The sequence below is a fragment of the Vulpes lagopus genome, chromosome 4 (assembly GCF_018345385.1).
Source record: "Vulpes lagopus strain Blue_001 chromosome 4, ASM1834538v1, whole genome shotgun sequence".
Lineage (NCBI taxonomy): Eukaryota > Metazoa > Chordata > Mammalia > Carnivora > Canidae > Vulpes > Vulpes lagopus.
Genome location: NC_054827.1, coordinates 74445082 through 74468070, shown reverse-complemented (window position 1 = coordinate 74468070; position 22989 = coordinate 74445082). Strand labels below are relative to the sequence as shown.

The 22989-nt window shown below is 37.6% G+C and overlaps 2 protein-coding genes across 10 annotated transcripts in view; both read right to left on the bottom strand.

Moving 5' to 3' along the window:
* The window catches only part of MCTP1 (multiple C2 and transmembrane domain containing 1), a 349470-nt gene that overhangs the window by 185842 nt on the left and 140639 nt on the right, over nt 1-22989 (bottom strand). For 5 of the 9 annotated variants that reach the window (XM_041753632.1, XM_041753634.1, XM_041753637.1 and 2 more), the window contains 2 exons: nt 17725-17895; nt 14678-14808 (listed from right to left, as the gene is read on the bottom strand). In XM_041753632.1, coding sequence (XP_041609566.1) covers nt 14678-14808; nt 17725-17895 — 302 coding nt within the window. Of the gene's footprint in view, nt 1-14677; nt 14809-17724; nt 17896-22816; nt 22895-22989 lie in introns of all 9 variants that reach the window. The other 4 variants (XM_041753629.1, XM_041753630.1, XM_041753633.1 and 1 more) reach the window with 1 other exon arrangement.
* On the bottom strand, nt 5256-5788 carry LOC121490054 (U1 small nuclear ribonucleoprotein C-like). Its single transcript, XM_041753638.1, has one exon. It carries the CDS (start codon nt 5721-5723, stop codon nt 5256-5258), a length of 468 nt encoding a protein of 155 aa, XP_041609572.1. The 5' UTR covers nt 5724-5788.

The window sequence follows — 22989 nt, the reverse complement described above, 5'->3', positions numbered from 1 at the left end:
TTCAAAATACTTTCACGCTGTCTCTTTAAACTCCCAAGGCTGAAAAAACATACCTAATCCTTGCCTAATATTCTAATTTTAATTGGAATTAAGTTCTTGTCAATAGTACTTGGAACAAATTGAGTAGAAAGATGCAATGGTGATAAACAAACCATCAAATGCATTCTCTAGTAAAAAGAAAAAAGGTCAATGTGATTTTCTGTAGATCTTTTCAGCAACTCGCAGAGTGTCTTGCCTATAGTTTGTTGAATGCGAATGAATCTTTGGAATGGACTGGGAGTACGATATAAGGGAATCAAACATGGGTTACAATTCACACAGTACTTTTGGCTGGATAAAGCTGCGAACAAAAAGGGTCTTTCACTCATTTGGATCCTGTATTTCCCAGTTCTGTCCTTGCCTTACTCTTCCATATGACACTGCATCACTCTTAAAATACACTGAAGTGTTCTGGAAGGTTTCTTTCTATGGCTATTGCCATTTTACATGGGTCATATGGATGCTGGCCTACTACTTATTTACGTTAGAGGCACTGTGTTTGATGCTCTAGTGTTGGGGAAGGTGCTCTAAAGATGATCTATCCCAAGAATTGCAAATTGGCAACTTTCAGATCACATCTGGTCCATGGATGTGCTGTTTTTGCTTGTAGTGCTAAAAATATATTTTCAATTAAAAACATTTTAAAACAGAGTAAATGATCTCTGACTTAATTACTGTCCCTAAAACTGTCTATTATTTACAGCTGGCCTATTTCACTTAATTCTGTATCTGATTCAAATAGGCATAGGTATTTGTGATCCTCACAATCTCCTTAATTTAGCAATAAGAAAACTGAAGCCCAGAGAAGTTACATGATCAATGGAGATATAGTTTGTTGTTACAGAGCTAGGACTGAGAACTTGAATGATGGAATCCAAGATCTAGGCTTTTTCCTGGGTTGTCTTCACTAGTGTCTACACTAACTGTGTATACCAGGAGAAAGTGTGTCTGTTTGCAGTGGTTCTTAAACTGGATGAAATCTGGACTTATTTCTGACAGAAAAAAAATATCTCAGTTTTTAAGCATGGAAATATGTTATATTATACTTTTAAAATATATATAAACTATGGAAGAAGAATGTAGGTTATTGCTCTTAGAAGAAGATAAACTAAAAAAAAGAAAGAAGATAAACTCAGAAAAATTGGATTTTAAAAACTATGAAAATAATAAAACTTAACATTGTAAATTTATAGCGAGGATTATGCTCTTCGGCTACAACTAAAGTTTCAATGTTGGATATTCTTGTAGAAATAGTTTCCAATTTTGTCCTATATTTAATGTTTCAGAATTTTGACTAAATAATTCCAATGTAGAAAATGCCTATTTATATAAATGTTATTAGAACAGAGGGCTAATGACTCCAAAGTTCTTGTAGTTTGGCTTATTCAGCTCTTCTATTCCTCCAAAAACTCTGCTCAGGAGTAATCCTCAGATGCCATTTTAAATGAAATGTCACCTGATAATTGAGTAAAATTGTCTTGTTAACTTGAGAATAAAGTTAGCATTATAGCATGAGTGATATCTGCATTAAATGGGTATTAAATCAAATTATTGTTGGAATTTGGTGGGAAAAAAAGCCTTTGCTACTCCTTTGTTGCTGTTGAATAAATATGTACAAAGATGGAACTCCTGCAGAACAGTCTATTGCAAAGTGAATCCAGTACTTATCGTTATAGGTCAGCGTCATGGTTTGAATGTTTGTCTCCAAAATTCCTATGTTGAAACCTACTGGCCAATGTGATGGCATTAGAAGGTGGGGTCTTTGAAAGGGAATCAGGTCATGAGGGTGGAACCTTCATGAATGAGATTAGTGCCCTCATAAAAGAGGCCCCAGAGCAATCCCTCACCCCTTCGCCACGTAAGGACACAGAGAAAACACAATAGTCGGTGACCAGGAAACCAGACACAGAATCTGCTGGTACTTTGATCTTGGACTTACCAGCCTCTAGAATTGTGAGAAAAAAATTCTGTGGCTTACAACCACCCAGTCTGTGGTGGTCTGGTATAGGAGCCCAACAGGCAGATTCACCTGTATTTAGCTCACCTGTACGTACTAAAGAAAGAAAGAAAGGGTTCACTATAGTTTGGATATAGAAGTCCTTGGTGGTCATCTGGATGGTCAGAACAGGCAGCAATTAATAGTTTCATATGATTATCAAAATTAAAATGCAAAATTTAAAAAGCCCTGAAGCAAATTCATGAACTCCCAAAGTATATACACAGATATGTATACAGGGAAAAGAGCTCAGGATTGGGAGTCAGATTCCCTTGGGTCCAGCCCCCCATCTGTCACTAATTACCTGTATGACCTTTTCCAACTTATCCTCTTGAATTCCAGTTTCTTCATCTGTGATATGAACTAGAGGAACTTACAGATTTCTGGAAACCCCAAATTTCACAATTTGTTACAATGCTACTTATGTTCATACTTGTTTACATCTTCCTGTCTTTGCAATTCCACAAACCAAACAACTAAGAGAACAAATTCATCTTATAGGAAATATTATTCCTCAAATGTACTACCCCCCCTAAAAAGTCTTAAAGTTGATTCTAGAAGGCAGATAATGTAATCTATTTTTAAATTGTCTTCAAAGGAATGGGGTGTCTGAGTGGCTCTGCCGGTTAAGCATCTGCCTTCAGCTCAGGTCATGATCTTAGGGTCCTGGGATTGAGCCCCCATTGGGCTCTCTGCTCAGCAGGGAGTCTGCTTTTCCCTCTCTCTCAAATAAATAATAAAATATTTTAAAAAATAAATTGTCTTCCAAGGAACATTAAGGGGTACCTCAAAAATCACCATGGAGAGGAGAAGGGTAAAAAATAGGGTGTGCTCTCATCTCTGGTTCAAAGAACAGCTCCTCTTACATCTGTTTCACATTGGTGTTCCACATGTTGGTTTGAAAATCTATTGGATACATCTATCCAGAGTCTTTTTCTTTTTAAGATTTTCATTTATTCATTCATGAGAGACACACACAGAGGCAGAGACATAGGCAGAGGGAGAAGCAGGCTCCCTGTGGGGAGCCCGATGCAGGACTTGATCCCAGGACCATGCCCTGATCCAAAGGCAGACACTCAACAACTGAGCTGCCCAGGCGTCCCAACCCCTTAGATTCTCCTGGAGCCATAGCCTCTTGGATCCACTGCTGCCTGCTTTGCCACAGCTGTGACTTTGGCTGTGCCTTCCTAAGGGACTGCTTTTCATCCTACCACCATGACCGATTAACTGTTCTTGGGTCTTCATTGGGCTTTCACCTAGGACTGGCTCAACTTTCACTTGCCAAAATAAACTGAAGGCTCTCCTTGGCTGCCACTGTGCATCTAGGTCTGACTGCAACACGTTCCAAGTTTCTGGCTTCTAAGACCATCTATGCTTGGATGAAAAGCCACACTGTAAGTTGTGGGATCTGGCTCCTTGATCACCTGTCAAAGAAACCAGATGAAACAATGCAGCAATTGTCTTCTTTGGGGTAAACTTAAATGGGTGGAATAGGAAATGGGAATATAACTCCCCATACCTTCCTCCCACTCCCAAAGTGCTTCAAATTATGATTCTCCATATTGCCTCTCCACAAGCGGCCAAATGGGTGCACAGCAACCAGCTATACCTCTAAGATACAGGAAACCATCCCCCCTCACCACCACCCAGAAACAGCTTTGCATTGCCTCCTACTCTTCCCTGCTTTATGCTCTTTCTCTCTCACTGTCAGTGCTGGCTATTGTACCTCCCAATGAAGTATGAGCACTTAATCATTGCCTCAAGCTCTATCCTTAGGGAATCTGGCTGAGGCAAAAACGACTGATACAATTCAATCCCCTCAGTTTCAGATGTCTAAGACACAAACCTGACCATGTTCCTCTCCTAGGTTCCCACTACCTCTGAAATCCCCTAAGCAAGGCAATGGTGCCCTTCATGACCTACCACCAGCTGTATGTCACTTGCTGACTCACACTTACTACTGAAGCCATTCCAGACAGCTTGTGATTCTCCCTCTATCCATGCTAGGGCTTACCTGTTTGTGTTTGGACAACCTCTCTGCCTGAGATTATGTGTCTATCTATCTTTGTTTGCCAAATTTTTACTAATTCTCAGTGAAATAACCTGCAGTTGTCTTTCTCTGCCAGTATCATAAGACATCTGAAAGGCAGGCACCTAGCATAGCACCTGGAACTATAGTTGGTGCTCTGCAAGTACTGAAGTACTTAGGAACAGTATGGAAATTAAGAGAGACTAAAAATTTACCCATGGTGACCGTGGCAGAGCCAGGAATAGCGTGTAATGTGCTCATTCCATCACCTTACATTGTCTTCCTAGAAAGTGATTTGATCTCTTTTAGCACTTGTTTTACTCACTCATTAACTCATTTACTCATTAACTATTTTTTTAAGTGCCTTATGTGGCAGACCTCTGTTAGGTTTTAGGGATTCAGTCACTGCTAAGCCTTCTAGTTTCTCATTTCCTTTTTCCCAGAACTACCACAGATTCAGCATGTTGCTTTGAACAAAGTTCAAATGGCTTCAGAGTCTATGGCCAGGGGTTCAGAATGCTGAAGTTTTAATAAAGCTTATTCATTAGCATTCTGATATTATGCAAGTCACTTAAAGTTTTTGTGCATTAGTTTTTCTCACTTATCAAATGGGATTTTTTTAAAAATGCCTTCTCTTGGGGTGCCTGGGTGTCTCAGTTAAACATCTGACTTTTGGTTTCGGCTCAGAGTCCTGAGATCTCGCCCCACATCAGGCTCTGCGCACAGCATAGTCTCTGCTTGAGATTCCCTCTCCTTCTCCCTCCCTCCCTTATCTGCTCCAACACACCACCACTGCTGGCTCTCTCTCATACACACATACATTAAAAAAAATAAATAAATAAAAATAAAATATTTAAAAAAATATTTTTTCTTTACATAGAGTTGTAAGAACATACGGGTGGATGAGGAAGTACTATGAAAAGTTGGAAGTACTATCTTTTTTTTTTAAACTGAAACAGTTGACAATTTTATTTTCACATTCCACAATACAAATGAAAATTGCCTTTTTTTTTTTTTGTCCCACTACTCCCCTGAAAAAACTATTCTCTCTTTGATAGGAAGTGGAAGCAGGTCTTCCCTGTCATGCTGTTAGAAAACACCCAGAGTCAAAGCACCATGATCTCCTGGTGAAGTAGAACAAGTAATATAAAATGAATATAAAGAGTTTCCTGTCCCTCCTTATCTGTCTGGTCAAGTCATTCCTGGCCGAGTGGGCACCATCACGGGATGGGTAGGAGGTCTCACCATTGGGGGCCCAAGCATCATTGGCATGTGGCCTCCCACAGGTGGCCTCATTCCAGGAGCAGGTCCCATTGGCATCATCCCAGGAGGAGGAGGGCCCATCATTGGCATCATGGAAGGGCCCCCCATATGGGGGACTAGCATCATACCAGGGTGAGGAGGACCCGAGATACTGGGGGGAGGTGGGATCATTGCCCCTGCAAAGGAGTATGAAGTATGAGGAGTATGAGGTATCTTTCCTTGTTGAAATGAAGTGATTGTTTTGTCGGTCAGGCTCTGAGCCTGCTCTTCCATCCATTTCTGATAGTAGTCTTTCACATTCTCTCTGTGTTTCCTACCACTGCAGTGTGTCTTTCTCATAGATGGAGAGTCATGGGTGAGGTATGTGTCGCAGTAGTCACAATAAAACTTAGGCATGAAAAAAAAAAAAAAAACTTAGGCATGTTGCTCTGCAGGCCATTGGCCACTCCATCCTGCCTGGAAGTACTATCTAAATATAATGTGTGATTTTATTGTCACATATGCCTTGGTTTGATACTGGAAAATTTAAAAGCTTACTACCCTGCCGAACACAACTCATCAATCAATCAATCAATAGAAGAATCAAAACAGATTCAAAACTGAAGATTTCAGAGCTACTTTCTCTCAATCCATAAATGGGGAAACTGAGACTCAGAGAAATTAATGATGGCAAGAACTGGAACATTCCTGACTTCCATACAAAGGCTTTAACTTCTTTGTGCTTTCTAAAAACTGTATGCATTCATTTAGCCACATTGAAAGAAACATTTCACATTTACTTGGTGACATTGGAGTTCAAAGAATAGAATTTCAGTGTTCTTACCACACTTATTCTCCCTTAGCTCTCCATCTGCCATTTCTGAACCAGTGACCAATGGTATTTCTCCCTAATGAAATAGTCTTGTGCTTAGCACCCTGGCTGGGGTGCAGGAGGCAAATGTTAGGACTATTTCGATTTTTTTGTAATTTATAAAAAGGACAGGAATCAAGCTTTATAAATATCGAAGGTGTGCATTTACACAGGTGGCCCATGCATCAGATATGTCACTCATGGCCTGCAAGTATTTAAGAAAACAGTTGGAGCTGCATAACACGGAGGGGGTGACAGGGGCCCCCTTACTTGCTGACTTGCTTTCACTGAATTGCACTTCATATATGCCTTGTTAAGTGGATTTACGGATTATATAATCTAGTTTTAACTGAACTAATCCTCACAAAATGGACAATTGGCTTTAAAAGATCCCAGTAAAGAAACTGTGGATTGAAGATAATGCTAATTGAACAAGCACAAGTGAGCAGAATGATAAACAAGAATATGCAGAGCTCCACGTCAGCTACATTCTGATTTATGAACCAATGACAGTAGTATCAGATTTAGCAAGAATGCAGCCAAAACAACCCCAAATTATAAGGAGTAATATTTGCAATAGAAATTTACATCTACTTTAACAATAAACTTACAAGTGTGTGCTGTGATTTCAAGCATTAGCTAATGATACTATGAAGCCACCGTGATTAGCAAGACATTTAAAAACAAAGCCTTTGGAAAAGGAAGACAAGCCTCTACAAAATTTCTTGGGTGTGTGGGGGGGGAATTTTAAAAAACATATATTTTACATATTTTTGACCAAACTTAACAATAAAATTCTGAAGCTTTTTGAGATTTCGTAATATATTTTACATTGGTAAAACTTGTATGATTCCCTATTCACTGACTCAAAGGTCAGTGGTAAATGATTTAATATGCACACGGTGGTGCATGAAAACTCTTTGGAAACTCTGCCCACTGTATAAGCAACACTGCATTGAGTATAAATTGTCGCAAGAAATCTTCAGAAAAAAAGAATAGCAACCCATGAAAGAAAATAGATTGAAATCTTAATATATTTGGCTTGGGTTGATTTTTATGAAAAACCAAGATGAGAATCAATGACACATTCCATTCTCTCCTTAAATATTGTCGATCTCCCTAATGAAATATTTCACTCAATCCTTAGTAAGAAAAATGGTGAAATATAATGATTTCATGAAAAAACTCTCTTCAGTTTAGAATTTTCTGACTAGCTGTCTTCGTGCTTTCAAATTCCTAATGCAGGAGGATTGTTTCCATTCTATGCAGGAAGTAAGAGTCATTGGAGAATTGGTATCACAAATAAGAAATGTTGCAAATCAGGACTGCAGAGTGTTCAATGCAATGACCTTCAACCTTCAGAGAACATTAATTTGGTTACTATCCAAAGTCAAAGGTTGTTTTCCCCATTTGCCAAACTACATGTACACATCCCACATTCTCTTTCCAGCGGCATTACACAGAGTCACAGATTTATTTTTATGGTTGTAGAATTTGGAAGCATTTGTTCTTTATCCAGAACTTGCCCATTTGGAATAAGTTTTTCTAATCAAACATCACTAACAAAAATTTTGTTGAAATAGAGCTCTCCAGCGACGCTTACATCTGTAGCACTTTGTTGTCATGGGCAGAACCAATGCCTCAGCCCTCATAACAAGACAACAAATAAAGTCGGTAGCAATTCACCAACCTAAAATATATGTAACCCAAATCAATGCCACTTTAAAGATAAACAAGCATTTTGCACACTAATAAATAATGTTATAAATCTTGCTATATTGGATTGCAAATAACTCCAACTGAATAAAATTGCTTGACACAGGATTTACTCATTCTGCACGTTCATAAAAACAACTTGTTCTCTGACAGCACTCATTCTTGGCAATTTACCGCAGCTGTCAGCAGCCAATTTGTTCAGATTACTGCTCTGCATAAAAGTGTAACAATCATGAGGATTTATTAGCTGATTATCGTAAAGGTGGCAGTCCGTCTTGCCTGCCAAAATGCAGGTGATCAGAAAGTTAAATAATTACATGCAGATTAACATTATTTCACCTTCACTTGATAGTTTATAGTTCAGCGGCAGGTAAAATTTGTTGCTCAAACTTGCACTATTGTGTGTACCACCTAAGTCGGTTTACTGATTCTTTGGCATTTTATTGGGCACTTAATGACTTCAGAGCATTTTGAATACAAGACCAAAGTAAAAGGCATGTGGACTTTAGAGTCTGGAGTTCTGGATTTGAATCTCACTCAATCACCCTCAGATTCATTCTAGCTGAGCAACCTCTAAATCTCCTTCCTCCTCACTTTTTGCATCTGCAAAGTTGACATAATATGACCCACTCTTGTTATCCGAGCCTCATATTGAGCTAATATAATAGTGCCTTATTCATCATAGGACATTGATATTATTGTTTCTTTTCCTTTTTTTTTACTTATTCATGAGAGACAGAGGCAGATACATAGGCAGAGGGAGTAGCAGCCTCCCTACTGGGAGCCTGATGTGGGACTTGATCCCAGGACCCCAGGGTCACAACTGAAAGGCAGACACTCAACCACTGAGCCACTCAGGTATCCCCATATCATTATTTCTTTCTACTCATTGGAAAATTATTTTTGTGTAAAATTTACCAGAGGGCATTAACTCCATGGCTATTATAATGGTGAAGTTATAAGTATCTTGGTAAATGTATAGGCTTTTTAAAGAAAATGCAATAATTGAGTATTTTTTAAAGTATTACTCAGATACTTTCACACTCTAACTCATTAATTCTCCCTTTATGAGTTATATAGAAATACGCTGACATTTTGTACCTGCCACTAAGTCGTGTTGTTCTAATTGCCTTTGCATTAACACCTATTGTCAAATTATATATTTACAGTGCACCCTTGAACAATATAGTGGCGGGGGGAACCAACCCTCTGCACAATTGAACTTCTGTGTATAGTTTTTGACTCCCCCCAAATTTAACTACTGTTAGCCTACTGTTGACCAGAAGCCGTACTGATCACATGAATAGATGATTAACACATATTTTGTATGTAATATATATTATATGTTACATTCTTACAGTAAAGAAGGCTAGAGAAAGGAAAATGTCATTAAGGAAATCATAAGAGAAAATACATTTCCAGTACTGTATTTACTGAAAAAAACCTGTGTATAAAGGATGTGTGCAGTTCAAGCCCACATCAATCAAGGGTCAACTAAGAGAAGGAAGAGCCACAATTTCCAGGATTAAATCAAACTTCAGGTCTTTAAGTTAAAATCTGGCAAATATTTACTAAACACCTCTCATATGCCATATAGTTTTCTAAGCATTGGGGTGGGACAGTAAACAAAAACAAAACACTCAAAAATCTCTGCCCTCATGAAGATTACATTCCAGTGGTGGGAAACAAATGATAAGTAAGTGAAATGCGTACATGCCAAATGGTGATTACTTCTATGGAGAAAAGCAGAGCAGGATAGGGGAAAGGGAATGTCAAAGAAAGGGGATTTGGATTTAAAATAGGGTCGGTATGGATGCCCCACACCCCGATGTGACATTTGAACACAGACCTAAAGAAAGTAAAGAAGCAGGCCAGGCGGATACCTAAGAGAGAGCGCTACAGATGGAGGGGAAGGTCATGAGGTAGGGGGGTGTCTGGTGTGCCTGAGGAAGAGCAAAGAGGCTGGAACAGAGGCAGAGGGAGGGAGGGACAGAGCAGCAGAAGGTCAAGGCAGAGTGGTAACAGGGCTAGATCACGAGAGGCACTATAGGCCACTCTAAGGACTTACCCAGGTTTTGCCCAGAGTAAGATGGGAAGAAACTGAAGGGTTTTGAGCAGAGGAGTTAAATTATTTTGTTATGTGCAAGGAAGAACAGGAGGCTATGACTATTGTCCACATGAGAGCTAAGGCTGGCTTCAATCAGAATTATAAAGATCAAGATACTGACTGGAGTGGATTCTGAGTATATTTTGAAGGAAAAATTGGTAGGTTGCTGATGGATTTGATAAGAGTCCGAGAAAGAAAGGAAGCAAATGAGACTCCATGGTTTTTTGGCATTATCAACAAATAAGGGAGAATTTGAAAGGAAGAGCAGATTTGGGGATATAGAGGGTAGAAATTTGGCTTTGGACCTGCTAAACTGGAGAAGTCTATCAGACATTCTAGTGGAGATATCTAGCAGGCAGATGGCCTGGAATCTGGAGCTCAGAGAAGGGTTAGGAAGTGGAGCTGTTTGTCATTATCAATCTCAGACAGTATGGAAAGTAGAAAAGTAGATGGAAACAGTACAGGAGCAGGTGTAGATGGAGAAGATGCCCAAGGAGTGGGCCCTGAGGCTCTCCAGAGCTAAAACAGGAGGGAGATGAGGAAAAGTCTGTGAATGAGACCATGAAGAAAGAGGTGATGAGGTAAAAGAAAAACAAAGAATCTGGTGTTCTTGAAGCCAAGTGACAAACGTGTTTTAAGGCAAGGAAGCAATCAGCCAAGCCCAGTACTGCTGCTGAGTCAGGTAAGATGAAGATTGAAACTTAGCTGTTGTATTTAACAACTTGGTGGTCACAGGTGACCTTGACAAGAACAGTTCAGGTGGATTGTTGGGGGCATAAGCCTGACTGCGTGGGTTCAAATGAGAATGGCAGCAGGTAGTGTTCAGTATTAAATATTTTTTTTTTTTTTTTAAATTTTTTTTTATTTTTTTATTTATTTATGATAGTCACAGAGAGAGAGAGAGAAAGAGAGGCAGAGACACAGGCAGAGGGAGAAGCAGACTCCATGCACCGGGAGCCCGATGTGGGATTCGATCCTGGGTCTCCAGGATCGCGCCCTGGGCCAAAGGCAGGCGCCAAACCGCTGCGCCACCCAGGGATCCCAGTATTAAATATTTTTCACTTGATATCAACACTTCAAATTTGCAAGTGGCCTTTCCTTCACAGCCTTGTCTTTTTTTTTTTAGCCTTGTCTTTATAATGAAAAAAAAAAAACAACAAAAACAAAAACATAAAACCCTGTTATTGAGCATACTTTTACAAAATACATTTTCAAAAATCATTATATGGAACCCAAACTGGAAAATAAAGTGGGACAATAACAAAACTCTAACACAACAGGCTAGTCTATGTAGATAATCCAATCCATACAAGCATTCTCATATTTAGGATTGAATTTAGATAGTATCCTTAAAAAAAGTAATTAGCTATTGAAGGGACAGCATTATCCTTCATGGCCAACTTTAAATTTACTCACCAACTGCAGGCCAACTCCCAGAATAGTTTCTAATTTTTAAGTTAACAAAGACAGATCTTAATTATTCTCATCACAAAAAAGAATTATGGGATGTGATAGAGGTGCTTACTAGAGCTTCAATGACAATCATATCAGCATATATAAATGTATCGAATCAACTACTGTACACCTTAAATTTACATTAGTTACATGTAAAAAATATCTCTAAACAAATAAAAAGTTAATAGGACATGTAATGGTGCAATGATAGCTTGCAAAACAAGGCAGAGGACCACAATGAGCTTACTCTTGCTACTTTACTCCTAGAACTCTCACTTAATGGAATTGAAGTCAATTCTCATCTACGCTGCTCTAGGAACCCAAGGAATTCTATTACAATCTACATTATTTCCACCATTACCACCCAACCTTCACAGAAACACTTTACTCTGCCTACCCCTTAGATGCAATAATACCTTGCTTTTCAGTGGTAGGATGTGTTTAAAGTACAATTTAATAGGCACAAAGTTAGGAATCTAGCATTTCTAGTGATATCTGGACACTGAATAGATTTGAAATTATTTACCATAGTCATTTCCTTGTTCTGCAACAGGCATCTTGGTTAAATTAGCAGTTAGTGTACAAAAAGGTTTTACTGAACATTTGTTATTACTTCAAAATTTTATAGTAATTCCCTTTATTATATAAAGGGGCTTTAACTGATAGTCCAAAGCTGTCCTAGGAGTCATCTTATCTACACCTGTACTCTTGTGTATCTTAAGGGTTTTTTTGGCTCAAATTGCTTTTATAAGCCATTATGTTTGGTCATATGACCAAAAAAGGACTTTTCAAAAAGTGAGGCTGATGCCAGGTAAGTTTTTATTATATTTAGAGAAAAATGTAACTTGAAATAAAAGTCAGTCATTCAAAATGAAGGAGTTTAAAAAACCCCTATTAACTCTTTAGTGGTAGCATTTGAACTCATCACCTAAGTCAGTTTTAATACAATCAAGATACTGGAAAGCAGAGCATAAAGTTGTACCCATCAGCATAATGCAGGTGATAGGGCCCAGGGCTCCTTGATTCTGCTTGCTGGGTTCTCCTGTGTAATAACCATGAATATACACAACTTGTCTAACAATCCAGGCAAAGCCCAGAAACTATATGTAGGAGTAACACCTCCAACATCTAGAAAAAATAAAAAGGGAGAATACACATCCAACCACATTACTAGTTTATTATAAAGGGAGATAATTCGGGAACAGCCAGATGGAAGAGATACCCAGGCAAGGTATGGGGAAAGGGCACAAAGCTTCCATTCCCACTCAGGCACGCCACTTGCCTAGCACCTCCACATGCTCACCAACTCCAAAGTTCCAAAAATGGTTTTCTTCTCTCTCAAATTTTGTAAGACTTCCTTAGCTCCCTCAGTTGTCTAGAACAGCCCCTATTTTCTTCAGATAAGCCAGCTGTTACTGCTCTCTCAAAACTTGCTGAACTATGGATAAACCCAGAGAAATAAGGTGAGATGGGATAAACAGGTCCACCTCTCTGTCAACCATTTCCATAATATAATTAGCCATGCCCTTGAAAAATTCATAATATTATCAGGTGAGGAAAAGGGAAAGATCAGTACCAGATGGTCTGAGAAACTGTCATAATTTCCAAATTTGGAAATTATTTTCAAAGAAAAAAATACATAAAAGGACATCTGTTATTATGGGAAAACAATAGGAAAAGGGAGAAGATGTACTTCATGTGATATGGACCCAGAAGTACAGGAAGGCAGCACATTGTAGCAATTATTTCCTTATCTTACTAATATAAGAAAAATGAATGTAAAGTAAGGAGACTGAGGTAGCAAGTTACACCTGACAGTCCTTCTGATTCTCTTATGGTTACCAAATATGGCTAATGTTGCTATAAATTATGAAAACTAATTAATTATTCAAGGAACATCTCGACAGCACCTACTTGAATGAGCTCATAGCATGTTGAGGGAGACAGAAACATAGACATACAATCATAACGAAATGTATTCAGTGTATTAACAGATGTATACTTAAGCTACTTAAACTGATGATGTATCCCCAGGAGAACAAGATGGAACTTGAAGGAAACTCTGAAAATAGCGTTTTTCTAGAGGGAAAAAATATCCAAAGAAGGCCTGTCCTTTTAAATGGGCTGAAATGTAACACAGTTTTAGGTTACAATAGTTTTTTTTTTTTCCATTTTGTCTTATAAGTAAAACATCATGGGTTAGAAGAAGCTAATCTTTAACATCTCCCTTTATGATCCTATAAAGAAAACTATTGTTTTATATATATATATATATATATATATATATATATATATATATATATATATATATATATATCAGAATAACAACAACAACAAAAAAAACAAGGAGATTAACATGTTGGGATGGATTCCTGTTCTTGCTTTTCTAGCATGAAATCCCCTTGATTATTATTAGTATGTATGCATTTCTTCAGGTTGGTTGTTTAGGGACCTGGAATTCATGTGAACTACAGTGAAGTTAAGACTATTCTAAACTAACAAATTATTTTGTACACCATGCTTTACTTTAGTATTGGAGGGGTTCATTGTGTTTTATTACAAAGGCATATACATATCAAAACATAGAAATAGGTTTCAAAGCAAGAAAATAATTCATATAATTCAAGCAGCCACTCAAAATAACCTTGTCTTTGTGGAGAGATGTCATTAAGTCTCAAAATACTCCTTTCTTCCCTGTGTTCTTAGACTGACATGGATCTGCCTCACTTACATGTTTCCATCACTAAAACTTGAGAACTCTACAGATTTATGAACTCCTAAGAGATTATAAAGATTCTCTACCTTGTAGGGAGTTATAGGAAACTGCATTTTATGGTTTCACAATATACTTTGTGAAAACTAATACTATCTCAGCTCCCTTTACAGACAAGGTCTATGCCCTTTGTTTACTTGTTTAAGTATCTTGCATCAAATGAGATTCCTCTTTCTCAATTCCCATAACTTGCACACACAATGTTCTGACATCTGGAGAGAAAATTTTGAGATATCAAATCAAATTTGGTCATATCAAATTTTGACCATCAACTGGTCAAAACTGCCACCTACTGGTCAGTCTTCAAATCTTTTTCACTTTACCCAAGCGTTGCTTTACCATGATCAGATCCCTTCCTTCAAAAGGGTAAAGATCAATGACAATAACCAGATCCGTTTAACAACATTCACCCTCTCTAGAGTGAACCAAAAATACCATATCATACAAACCTGCCGATAAAATCATCCCTTTTCCCAGCGTCTTTGTCCCAAGCAGTGATATCAATGATTCCGCCTCTTTCTTCATAGAGATGAAAATCAAATTGTTCCCTCCACTGAGGATTCAAAGTTTTTGGCATAATCTGGAAAACCAAAAAGTAATTATTGTCTCATTAATATCAGCTATTTAAAAAATTTTAAATTGGGGCCTTAAATAAAAAGTAAGGTACTACCTAGAAAAGCATGTGTGAGATTTGAACAAAAGCTTCCAGAAATGATGGAAATGAGTCATTAAATCTCTAGCATCTTTAATGCCTATCATCTGAAGGAATCCTCAAGGATATGTCCTCAAAACCAAAGGGCACCCTTCATCATCTTGAATAAGAGATGAGACATATGAATTATACAGAAAAGGCAAATAGTCTATAAGTGAAATAGCTCACTTAGATACTAGCATTTATTTTACATAACCAGTTAATGCACAAAGACATAACTTGCAGTCTATCATTTCATAATAATGGAAGATGTGGATTTCCAGGGTATTTTCCCCCTTTATTCCCCACACACATGAGAATTCTGAGCCGAATACATGAATAAAAACCACACAATGAAGATCTATGGGAGTAGGAGGAAACAGCAAGTAACTTTGGGTTGGTCAGGCAAACATTTATATTAGAATTATAGCATTGATGTTTCATCCCCATTTTATATCTGGAGAAAATGAGACCTAGAATTTATGTCACTGATGTTACAGTATCTAGACTGTGACTCACGTCTTTGATTAGAGTTTCGGGTCTCTTTCCCCAAAACAGTATGTCAAAATGTTTGTGAATTAATATGAATGTGTGTGTATAATCTCTACGTTGCAAATACAAGATAGATATCAGAAGTGCAATTTTGTAACCGCACATAATCCAGATAAGACATCAATGAATAAAGTGACTCATACTGATGTGCTTTGAAATTTCGTTCACCAGTGGGTTAAACAACATTCATATTTGTTTCCCTAGTCTTTCTTTTTAGCAAGAGGTCAGACAGTGGCCTTTTCTCTTTTGAATGTATAAGAGACCGAGATCTTCAGATGTAAAGACTTTGAAAGCAATGAAGTATGTTATGTGCAAAGGTAATACAAATGAATCACAATTTTTAAAGTTCATAATCTGAAATTAATCAGCAATATATCATGGAAAGAAAGAGCAAAGAGAGACACGTGTCCATAGCTGGGTTTCATATTTCATACCTAAAGAGCAGAACTATAAAAATAAGTAATGTTTTAAGCCTACCAGAACAGGGAAATGATGTTAATTGATAAAGGACAAGGTAGAAGTGGTCATAGGTACCTATTTTTGGAATCAGTAGTTTCTTTAAATATATTATTAAGTGCATAGAAGAAAAAAAAAGATGGCACTAGATGGATCCTATGATAATTCAAATCTCTCATTATTGGGCTCAGATACACTTCTATGGTATTTTTGGGGGAATGGTCTGTCTTACTTATTTGGCCATTAAGAGTCTAATTTTTCAGTTTCCTTTTTTAGGATTATCTTCCCTACATGATTTCCTTCAGGTCAGAAGTGATGCCTTCCCTCTCCATGTGGGCACTCAATAAGGTAGCCAATCAGCCTGCAAGCAGTTCTCACTGCCTACTAACGAATCAGCTCTGTGATGTTTCTAACTACCTGGTTATTGATGAAAACTTCCAGTGCAAGAGGGAACACAGGTAGGCTATTTATCAAAAGTTCTTGAAAAATGATAATGTCAAAGTGAGATATCCCCATCAAAGTAGAATGTGATTTTTAATACAAGACAGATATGATGACTTGTTCCAAGTGATGACTACCATACAGCAAAGCTGGCCATTAAAGAGGTTGTACTTGTTTTTTTTTTTTTTAAAGTTTTTATTTATTTATTTAAGTAACCTCTACACCCAATGTGGGGCTCAAACTCACCACCTCAGATTGAGAGTTGTGTGCTCTTCTGACTGAGCCAGACACGTGCCCCAAAAAGGTTATATTTAGATAACCCAATATATTGTGCCCCCAATATAGCTATGATCACTATGACCTTTACTATCATTACTTCTATCAATAATAATAGGGTTATTTAATATATTATTTCTAATATAATTGTTATTACACAATATACTTATTATTACTGCTGCCACTCTTTCGGCTACTACCATTTATTGAGTATTTATTATGGACAAGGCAGTGCAAAACAAGCCCTCGATGTGGATGACATGTATTTATTCAATCTTCTCAATAACTTTATTATTTTCAGTAGTTATTATTTTTTTAATTTATTATTTTTATTTATTTATGATAGACACAAAGAGAGAGAGAGAGGCAGAGACACAGGCAGAGGAGAGGGAGAAGCAGGCTCCATGCTGGGAGCCCGACGCGGGACCCGATCTTGGGACTCCAGGATCGCGCCCTGGGCCAAAGGCAGGCACGAAACTGCTGAGCCACCCAGGGATCCCCCCAGTAGTTATTATTTTAATTCTCGTATTTACAGATGGGGAAATTAGGGCATGGAGTAACCTGCCCCATGGCACACTGCTAGTATGGTCAGCAGGAATTTGGCCCTTTGTTTTCTAAATAAATAAGAGAGAAAAATCTTGCAATCTGCATTGGTGCAAGTCTGTTGGAAGAAAATGTTTTAGAGTAATGTATAAAGATTTTTACGGGAGGTTAAATAATGCTATTTGCAGAACTGATACCAATACTAATTGTAATAATAATAGTAACCAACACTCTTGAGCACTTTATGTGCAGGCATCAACATAGGTTTGTTCCAGCTTTTTTTTTTTTAAGAGATACTTTCAACTATTGTGCTATAGATAAAGAAATTGAGACAGGAAGTAGTTTATGCAAGGTCACAGAGCACATTAAGTAAGAAATGCAATAGTTCAGTTATTGGTCTGCTTTGCTGACATGATGTTCAAAGGAAGTTCTGTTAAGCATTTAAAAAAGCATCTAGTGTTTTCCTCTCCAAAGCATGTCTATTAACCAACCACTGCCTTCCAAATACTGAGAGGAACACAAAAGAGATGTGGTTACCTTGCTCTTGTACTTCTGGTGCCCAAGCCGGAACTTCACGTAGGGGTCACTCAACCCATTTGAATCCATTGCCTTGAGGTCTCGTCCCTCAATCAATGTGATGCTGACTATTCCTCTCCAAAGCTGCGATTTTCGATGTACGTCTGATAGACGTAAACTTTGAGTCTGAAACTTTTGGTAAAGGAAAACAGAGTTAGCCTATTGAATTTTAAACCAAATGCCTCATTTGGCATTACCCTTTCTTCTGTGAAAAAATTTTAAAAATAAAAAAGCAGGTAGTTACAATTTTAAAAAGATAAAAATAATTTACAGATCATTATTTAAATTATAAAACCATTTATAAATGTGAAATTATCATCTCATAAATTTAAGGTGTAGAAGAGGTGAAGACTCAAAGCAATGTCTAGTTTTCCGACTCTTAAAATCATAATATGTAGATACTTCAAGAATATCAAAGAATATTTGCCTATGGTCAAATATGCCAGTGTCAAATATATGAAAAATAATTATTATAAACACCAAAGGCATTTATATCATCTACACTGTTATATTTAGTTTTTAATTAGTAATGGTTTTAAAAAAAATCCTTTTCATGTTATAAGTTGGTTTTACTAGTGGGTTTTAGTTGTGAGATTAGTAACGAGTTCTGTTCAGACAATTAAAAAACTTCTTTATTGCTATCTTAGGAGACAATGGAGTTTCAGCCCACTAGACAAGGTACTGTAGAACAGAAAATGAAATCAATACGCCCATATGAGGTGTCTCGCTTATGCTGAAACTTGCATCACAAATTTTTAAAATTACACATGTGATTTATATTGGCAGGTATGTTTCTGAAATTACTTCTCATTCTAGTACTTGAACATTCTCCTTAATAATTTTTATTATGCTCAATTCTAAATCACAACGTTCAAGCCAGGGAATGAAGTCACAATTTTTGAAAATTAGGAAGCCTCCCAGAAATGGTTACATGATCTCTTTGAGCTAAACAGCACACACAACAAATCAAAGTAGCTAAAATGTTAAATTTTTTTCAATTTGGATTCAGAACCAAGCAGTCCTATAAAGACCGCTGTTTCTTTCATATTGTCAAGCATGTTTTCTTCACTTACAATCACTTCATGAAGGAATTCAACATGTCTTTCTACCTCAGAGTACTCAATTTCTAAATTATAGATTAACTCCACTTTCAGCCCAATTCCTTCTACATTAGCATTATAAAGTTATAGCCTATTTTGTAGACCTCCCTTTCTCACTTTCAATTCCTGGGTTTTTTTTCATTTCACACCAATGCTATAGCCATTTTTATCTATCATTATCAAAAGTAATGCATTTCAGGTTACTTTTATTAGAAGAATGAGAACTACATTTTTCAAAAGACAATACTTTTTATATTTGAACATTTTAATGGAAATCTTTCTAAATCACACTGCCTATTCCCTTGCCTTAAAGATCAGCAAATTTGGAACAACATTGCCTGGTGGCTCTGCGTTATCATCATCAACACAGGACTGTGCCTATACACCCCTCATCTCTGTGAGCAACAAGAACAGTATTCAAGTGTGTCCTGGGTGCAATGGACTTTCACAGAGCATCTGCAACTTCCACAGGTTCCAAGGCCCCCGTCAGCTGGAGTCCCTCTGCTATCATCTGTTTTACACATTGAGTTTCTACATTGGATTTTATTTGAATCAAGGACTTCACAGATTAAAAAAGTTTATTGCACTAAGTGACCTTGAAGGGGTTCTAAGATTTCAAGCTACTTATAAATATACAATGCAATAGATAACTGTATTTTTTATCTATCTATCTATCTATCTATCTATCTATCTATCTATCTATCTATCATCTATCTCTCTATCTCTTACTCTATTTATCTATTTCTCTATCTTTGTATCTGACCACTTCTGCTGCTCTGGAGATTGCCTCCAACTACAGACTCTAGAGAAACAGATTCTAAACTTTGGGTCTGAAGGTTTTGTTAAGGAATATGAGTGGCAAAGGAGGAAAGAAAAAAGTGAATTTTTGGTAAGTAAGAAGAAATAATTATCTTAGCAAAGGCCAAGGACTTAATAACCACCCATTTACATGGAGCTGTAGAATTCAAAGTGTGTATGTGTGCATTATATCACTTGATTTCCACTAAAACTCTCTGAAGTAGGAAGACAAGGCCTGCTATTTCCATTTTAATGATGAGGAATTTGAGACTCAGTGTGGTTGGGGCTAATAGGTGTTGGATTTGTGCCTAGAACCCTGTATTTCTGATCTTTATCCTTGAACTTCTCCCAGTATTGCTCTTTGGGGTAGAGACTCTCTCCTAGGTTTAAAAGTAATCATGATTTAAGTATAATGTTCCTAAGGTTCCTATAATATTCCAGGTAAGTGAGTTGTTATATTTGAAACTAGTTTAGATTTTCCCGCATGGTTAATATATGAAATCACCTTCTACTTTTCTATTATACAAGCACATGTATTCATACTTACAATATTTCAGCTTGCTGCTGGGTAGACTTAATAACATTTTCTAGGTACTTTAGACGTAGAAGTCATACCTGGCGCACTCGGTCAAATTAGATGTGGGTACAATCTAGGCTATGGGGCACTTCCAAGTAGCAATGCTAAGTTAGCTTCTTGGATGGTACCATGCCCCCTCCTTTCATTTCTCACATGAGGACAAGAACTTTACTTACAGGGTGGGAAGGAGAAAGGATGCTTTCCATGGGATCCTCCATGCTTCCACAGAAATACAATGAACTTAATGGAGGCTTTACTTACTGCCATTAGTCACAAAATGCTTTCCTATAGCCTAAAAGAACATTCCTAAAATGGGTTGGAAAGCCAAGGGAGAGGGAGAGAGAGAATATTTCTGTACACATATGGGGTCAATGAATGTGGGAATTAAGGTAATCTGCATAAAAGGTTAAAAGGAAAAGGGGGTTCCCAAAGGCATACTAACCAAATATCATTTTAAAAGGAATTTTTCTGTCTTCAATATTTTTTTTTTGGTAAAAATGATACTTCTTTAAAAAGAAGTGCTCCATCATTCATTTGAGACTTGATTAACTGCATAGTCATGAAATAAATATTTAGTCTAAGTGTGAAGAGTAGGAATTTGAAATAAAATTATAAGGTATAGAGGAGGAAGATATAATCTGACACCACCAGCCCTAGGAGAGACAGTGACTTAACATAAGGACCCACTTGCATCTTTCTAGCAATTGCTATGTGACTTAGGCATGTTGCTCCCTCTCTGGGCCTCATTTCTTACCTATGGTTCCCCAGACTGTGCTCCAGAGCTCCAAATGTAGTAAGAGCACTATTAAGAGTAGTAAGTGTGTGTGGAGGGGAGGGAAGTTAAGGAGGGACCGGGGGTGTCTATGTTCGGGGGGCCTAAATAGAAAATAGTATATTTCATAAACAAAAAAAGATTTAACCTTCTTAAGATAGCCCTTTAGCACTTTTATTAATTTTTTAAATAAAAGTTTCAGGGAGCTCATTGAAGGGATGCTGACAAATGAACTTCCACTAAAAAAAAAAAAAAGAAAGGAAGAAAGAAAAAAGAAACTTTGAAACCCACTAGCGTTAATGCTCTTCAAGGCACTTGCTGAGTCACTTGCTGCTCTGTTTTCAGTTTCCTTCCTCTGTATAGCAGAGTTCTCATGGCGTGGGCCACAGACCATTGGCATCAGCGTCCATCACTCACGAACTGACTAGAAATTCAAATTCCTCAGCCCCACCCCCAACCAACAGAATCAGAAGCTCTGGTTTACTCAGCCCTCACTCAGAGTTCTGATGCATGCTCAAGTGTGGGAAGCCCTGCTTTAAAAGTTCTAAGGGTCATGGGCACTGACCTATGTTCTCAAGATTTTATTTATTTGAGAGAGAGAACACAGGGGCAGGGGAGAGAGGGGAGGGAAAAGGAGAGGGAGAAGCAGATGCCCTGCTGGGCAGGGAGCCCCACTTGGGCCTGATCCCAGGATCCCGGGATCTGATCCTAGGACCCTGGGATCATGACCTGAGCTGAAGACAGGCACTTAACCGACTGAGCCACCCAAGGCTCTCCTATGTTCTAATTACTGTTATTAGTTACTATAAATGTGAACATTATCCACCCTCTTGCATGGATACTATATATGCTAATTAGAGCCTTCTAGTCCTGTTTCTAAATGTACTGATTAGGAAAGCAGGTTGGTCTGGATATTGGAGAATTTAAAGAGATAAGCAGGAGCCTACTGCACAATTATGTGAAGTTTGTTTATTATTTTCTTCCTTTAATGGTTTTTGTCCACATCAGATATACTTCAATAATACATATCAATTGAAGTATTGATAATTAGTCAATCAAAAATTACTTATTGAGCACCTAAATGGCAAGGAGTATTAAATCCAAGATATCCCTCAATAAATTAACATATCAGAAGTGGATTTAGTTATTTGAGGTAACTAAAGGTATTTGAGTTATTTGAGGTAACATAATTGTTTTCATTTATGCCCTTGTTGAAACAATTCTGTTTGAGGAGGGAAAGAAAGAAGGAAGGAAGAAGTAAAAGGAAAAACAGCCTAGCTTCAAAGCAAAGACCCAATACTGCAAAAGGAAGAAATAATCTTTGAACTTTTAAAGGAGGAATTCCCAAATTTTAGCGGCAATTTGTTGAAATCAGTGGGCCTGACCTCCTGGATGTGATTCAGTTCTTGTGGAGCAGAGCTACTCCCATATATATCTCCAACATGTGCCCCACATGATTTTCACATGAGCTGAAGTTTGAGATCATTCTCATAAGGAATATTCATCTAAGTTCAGACTTAATAAAGAATATCAAGATATTAGGTATCAATACCAACTTCAAATTCCGAGGCAATTAGTTAATGACATATATCCTTAGTAAGATTTTAGAATGGGTGGGTTGGCATTTTAAAGAAAGTATTAGTTTATGTATATTATTCCTTGAAAAGGAATTCAAGATTCAATTCCTCTTCATGTGTATAATGCGTTTAGGATAAAGAATGGGTTTTCAGGACAGTAAATCAGCCATGAGAGTTCACAGCTCATGCAAGCTCAGAAGGAATAAACAAACCGAATGATCGAACTTACTTGTGCATTTTGGTAACAAGTACTCTGAAACTCTGCTTTGCAGAAACCCAGGACAGGAAGAGCAGGCCTGCTGCACGTCTGGATGGGGATGAACGATCAGAGCTGTACAGGAAAGCTTTGTGCCACTAGCAACATCTCATTTCAATCAGCGTTTAGCATTACTTTTCAAAAAC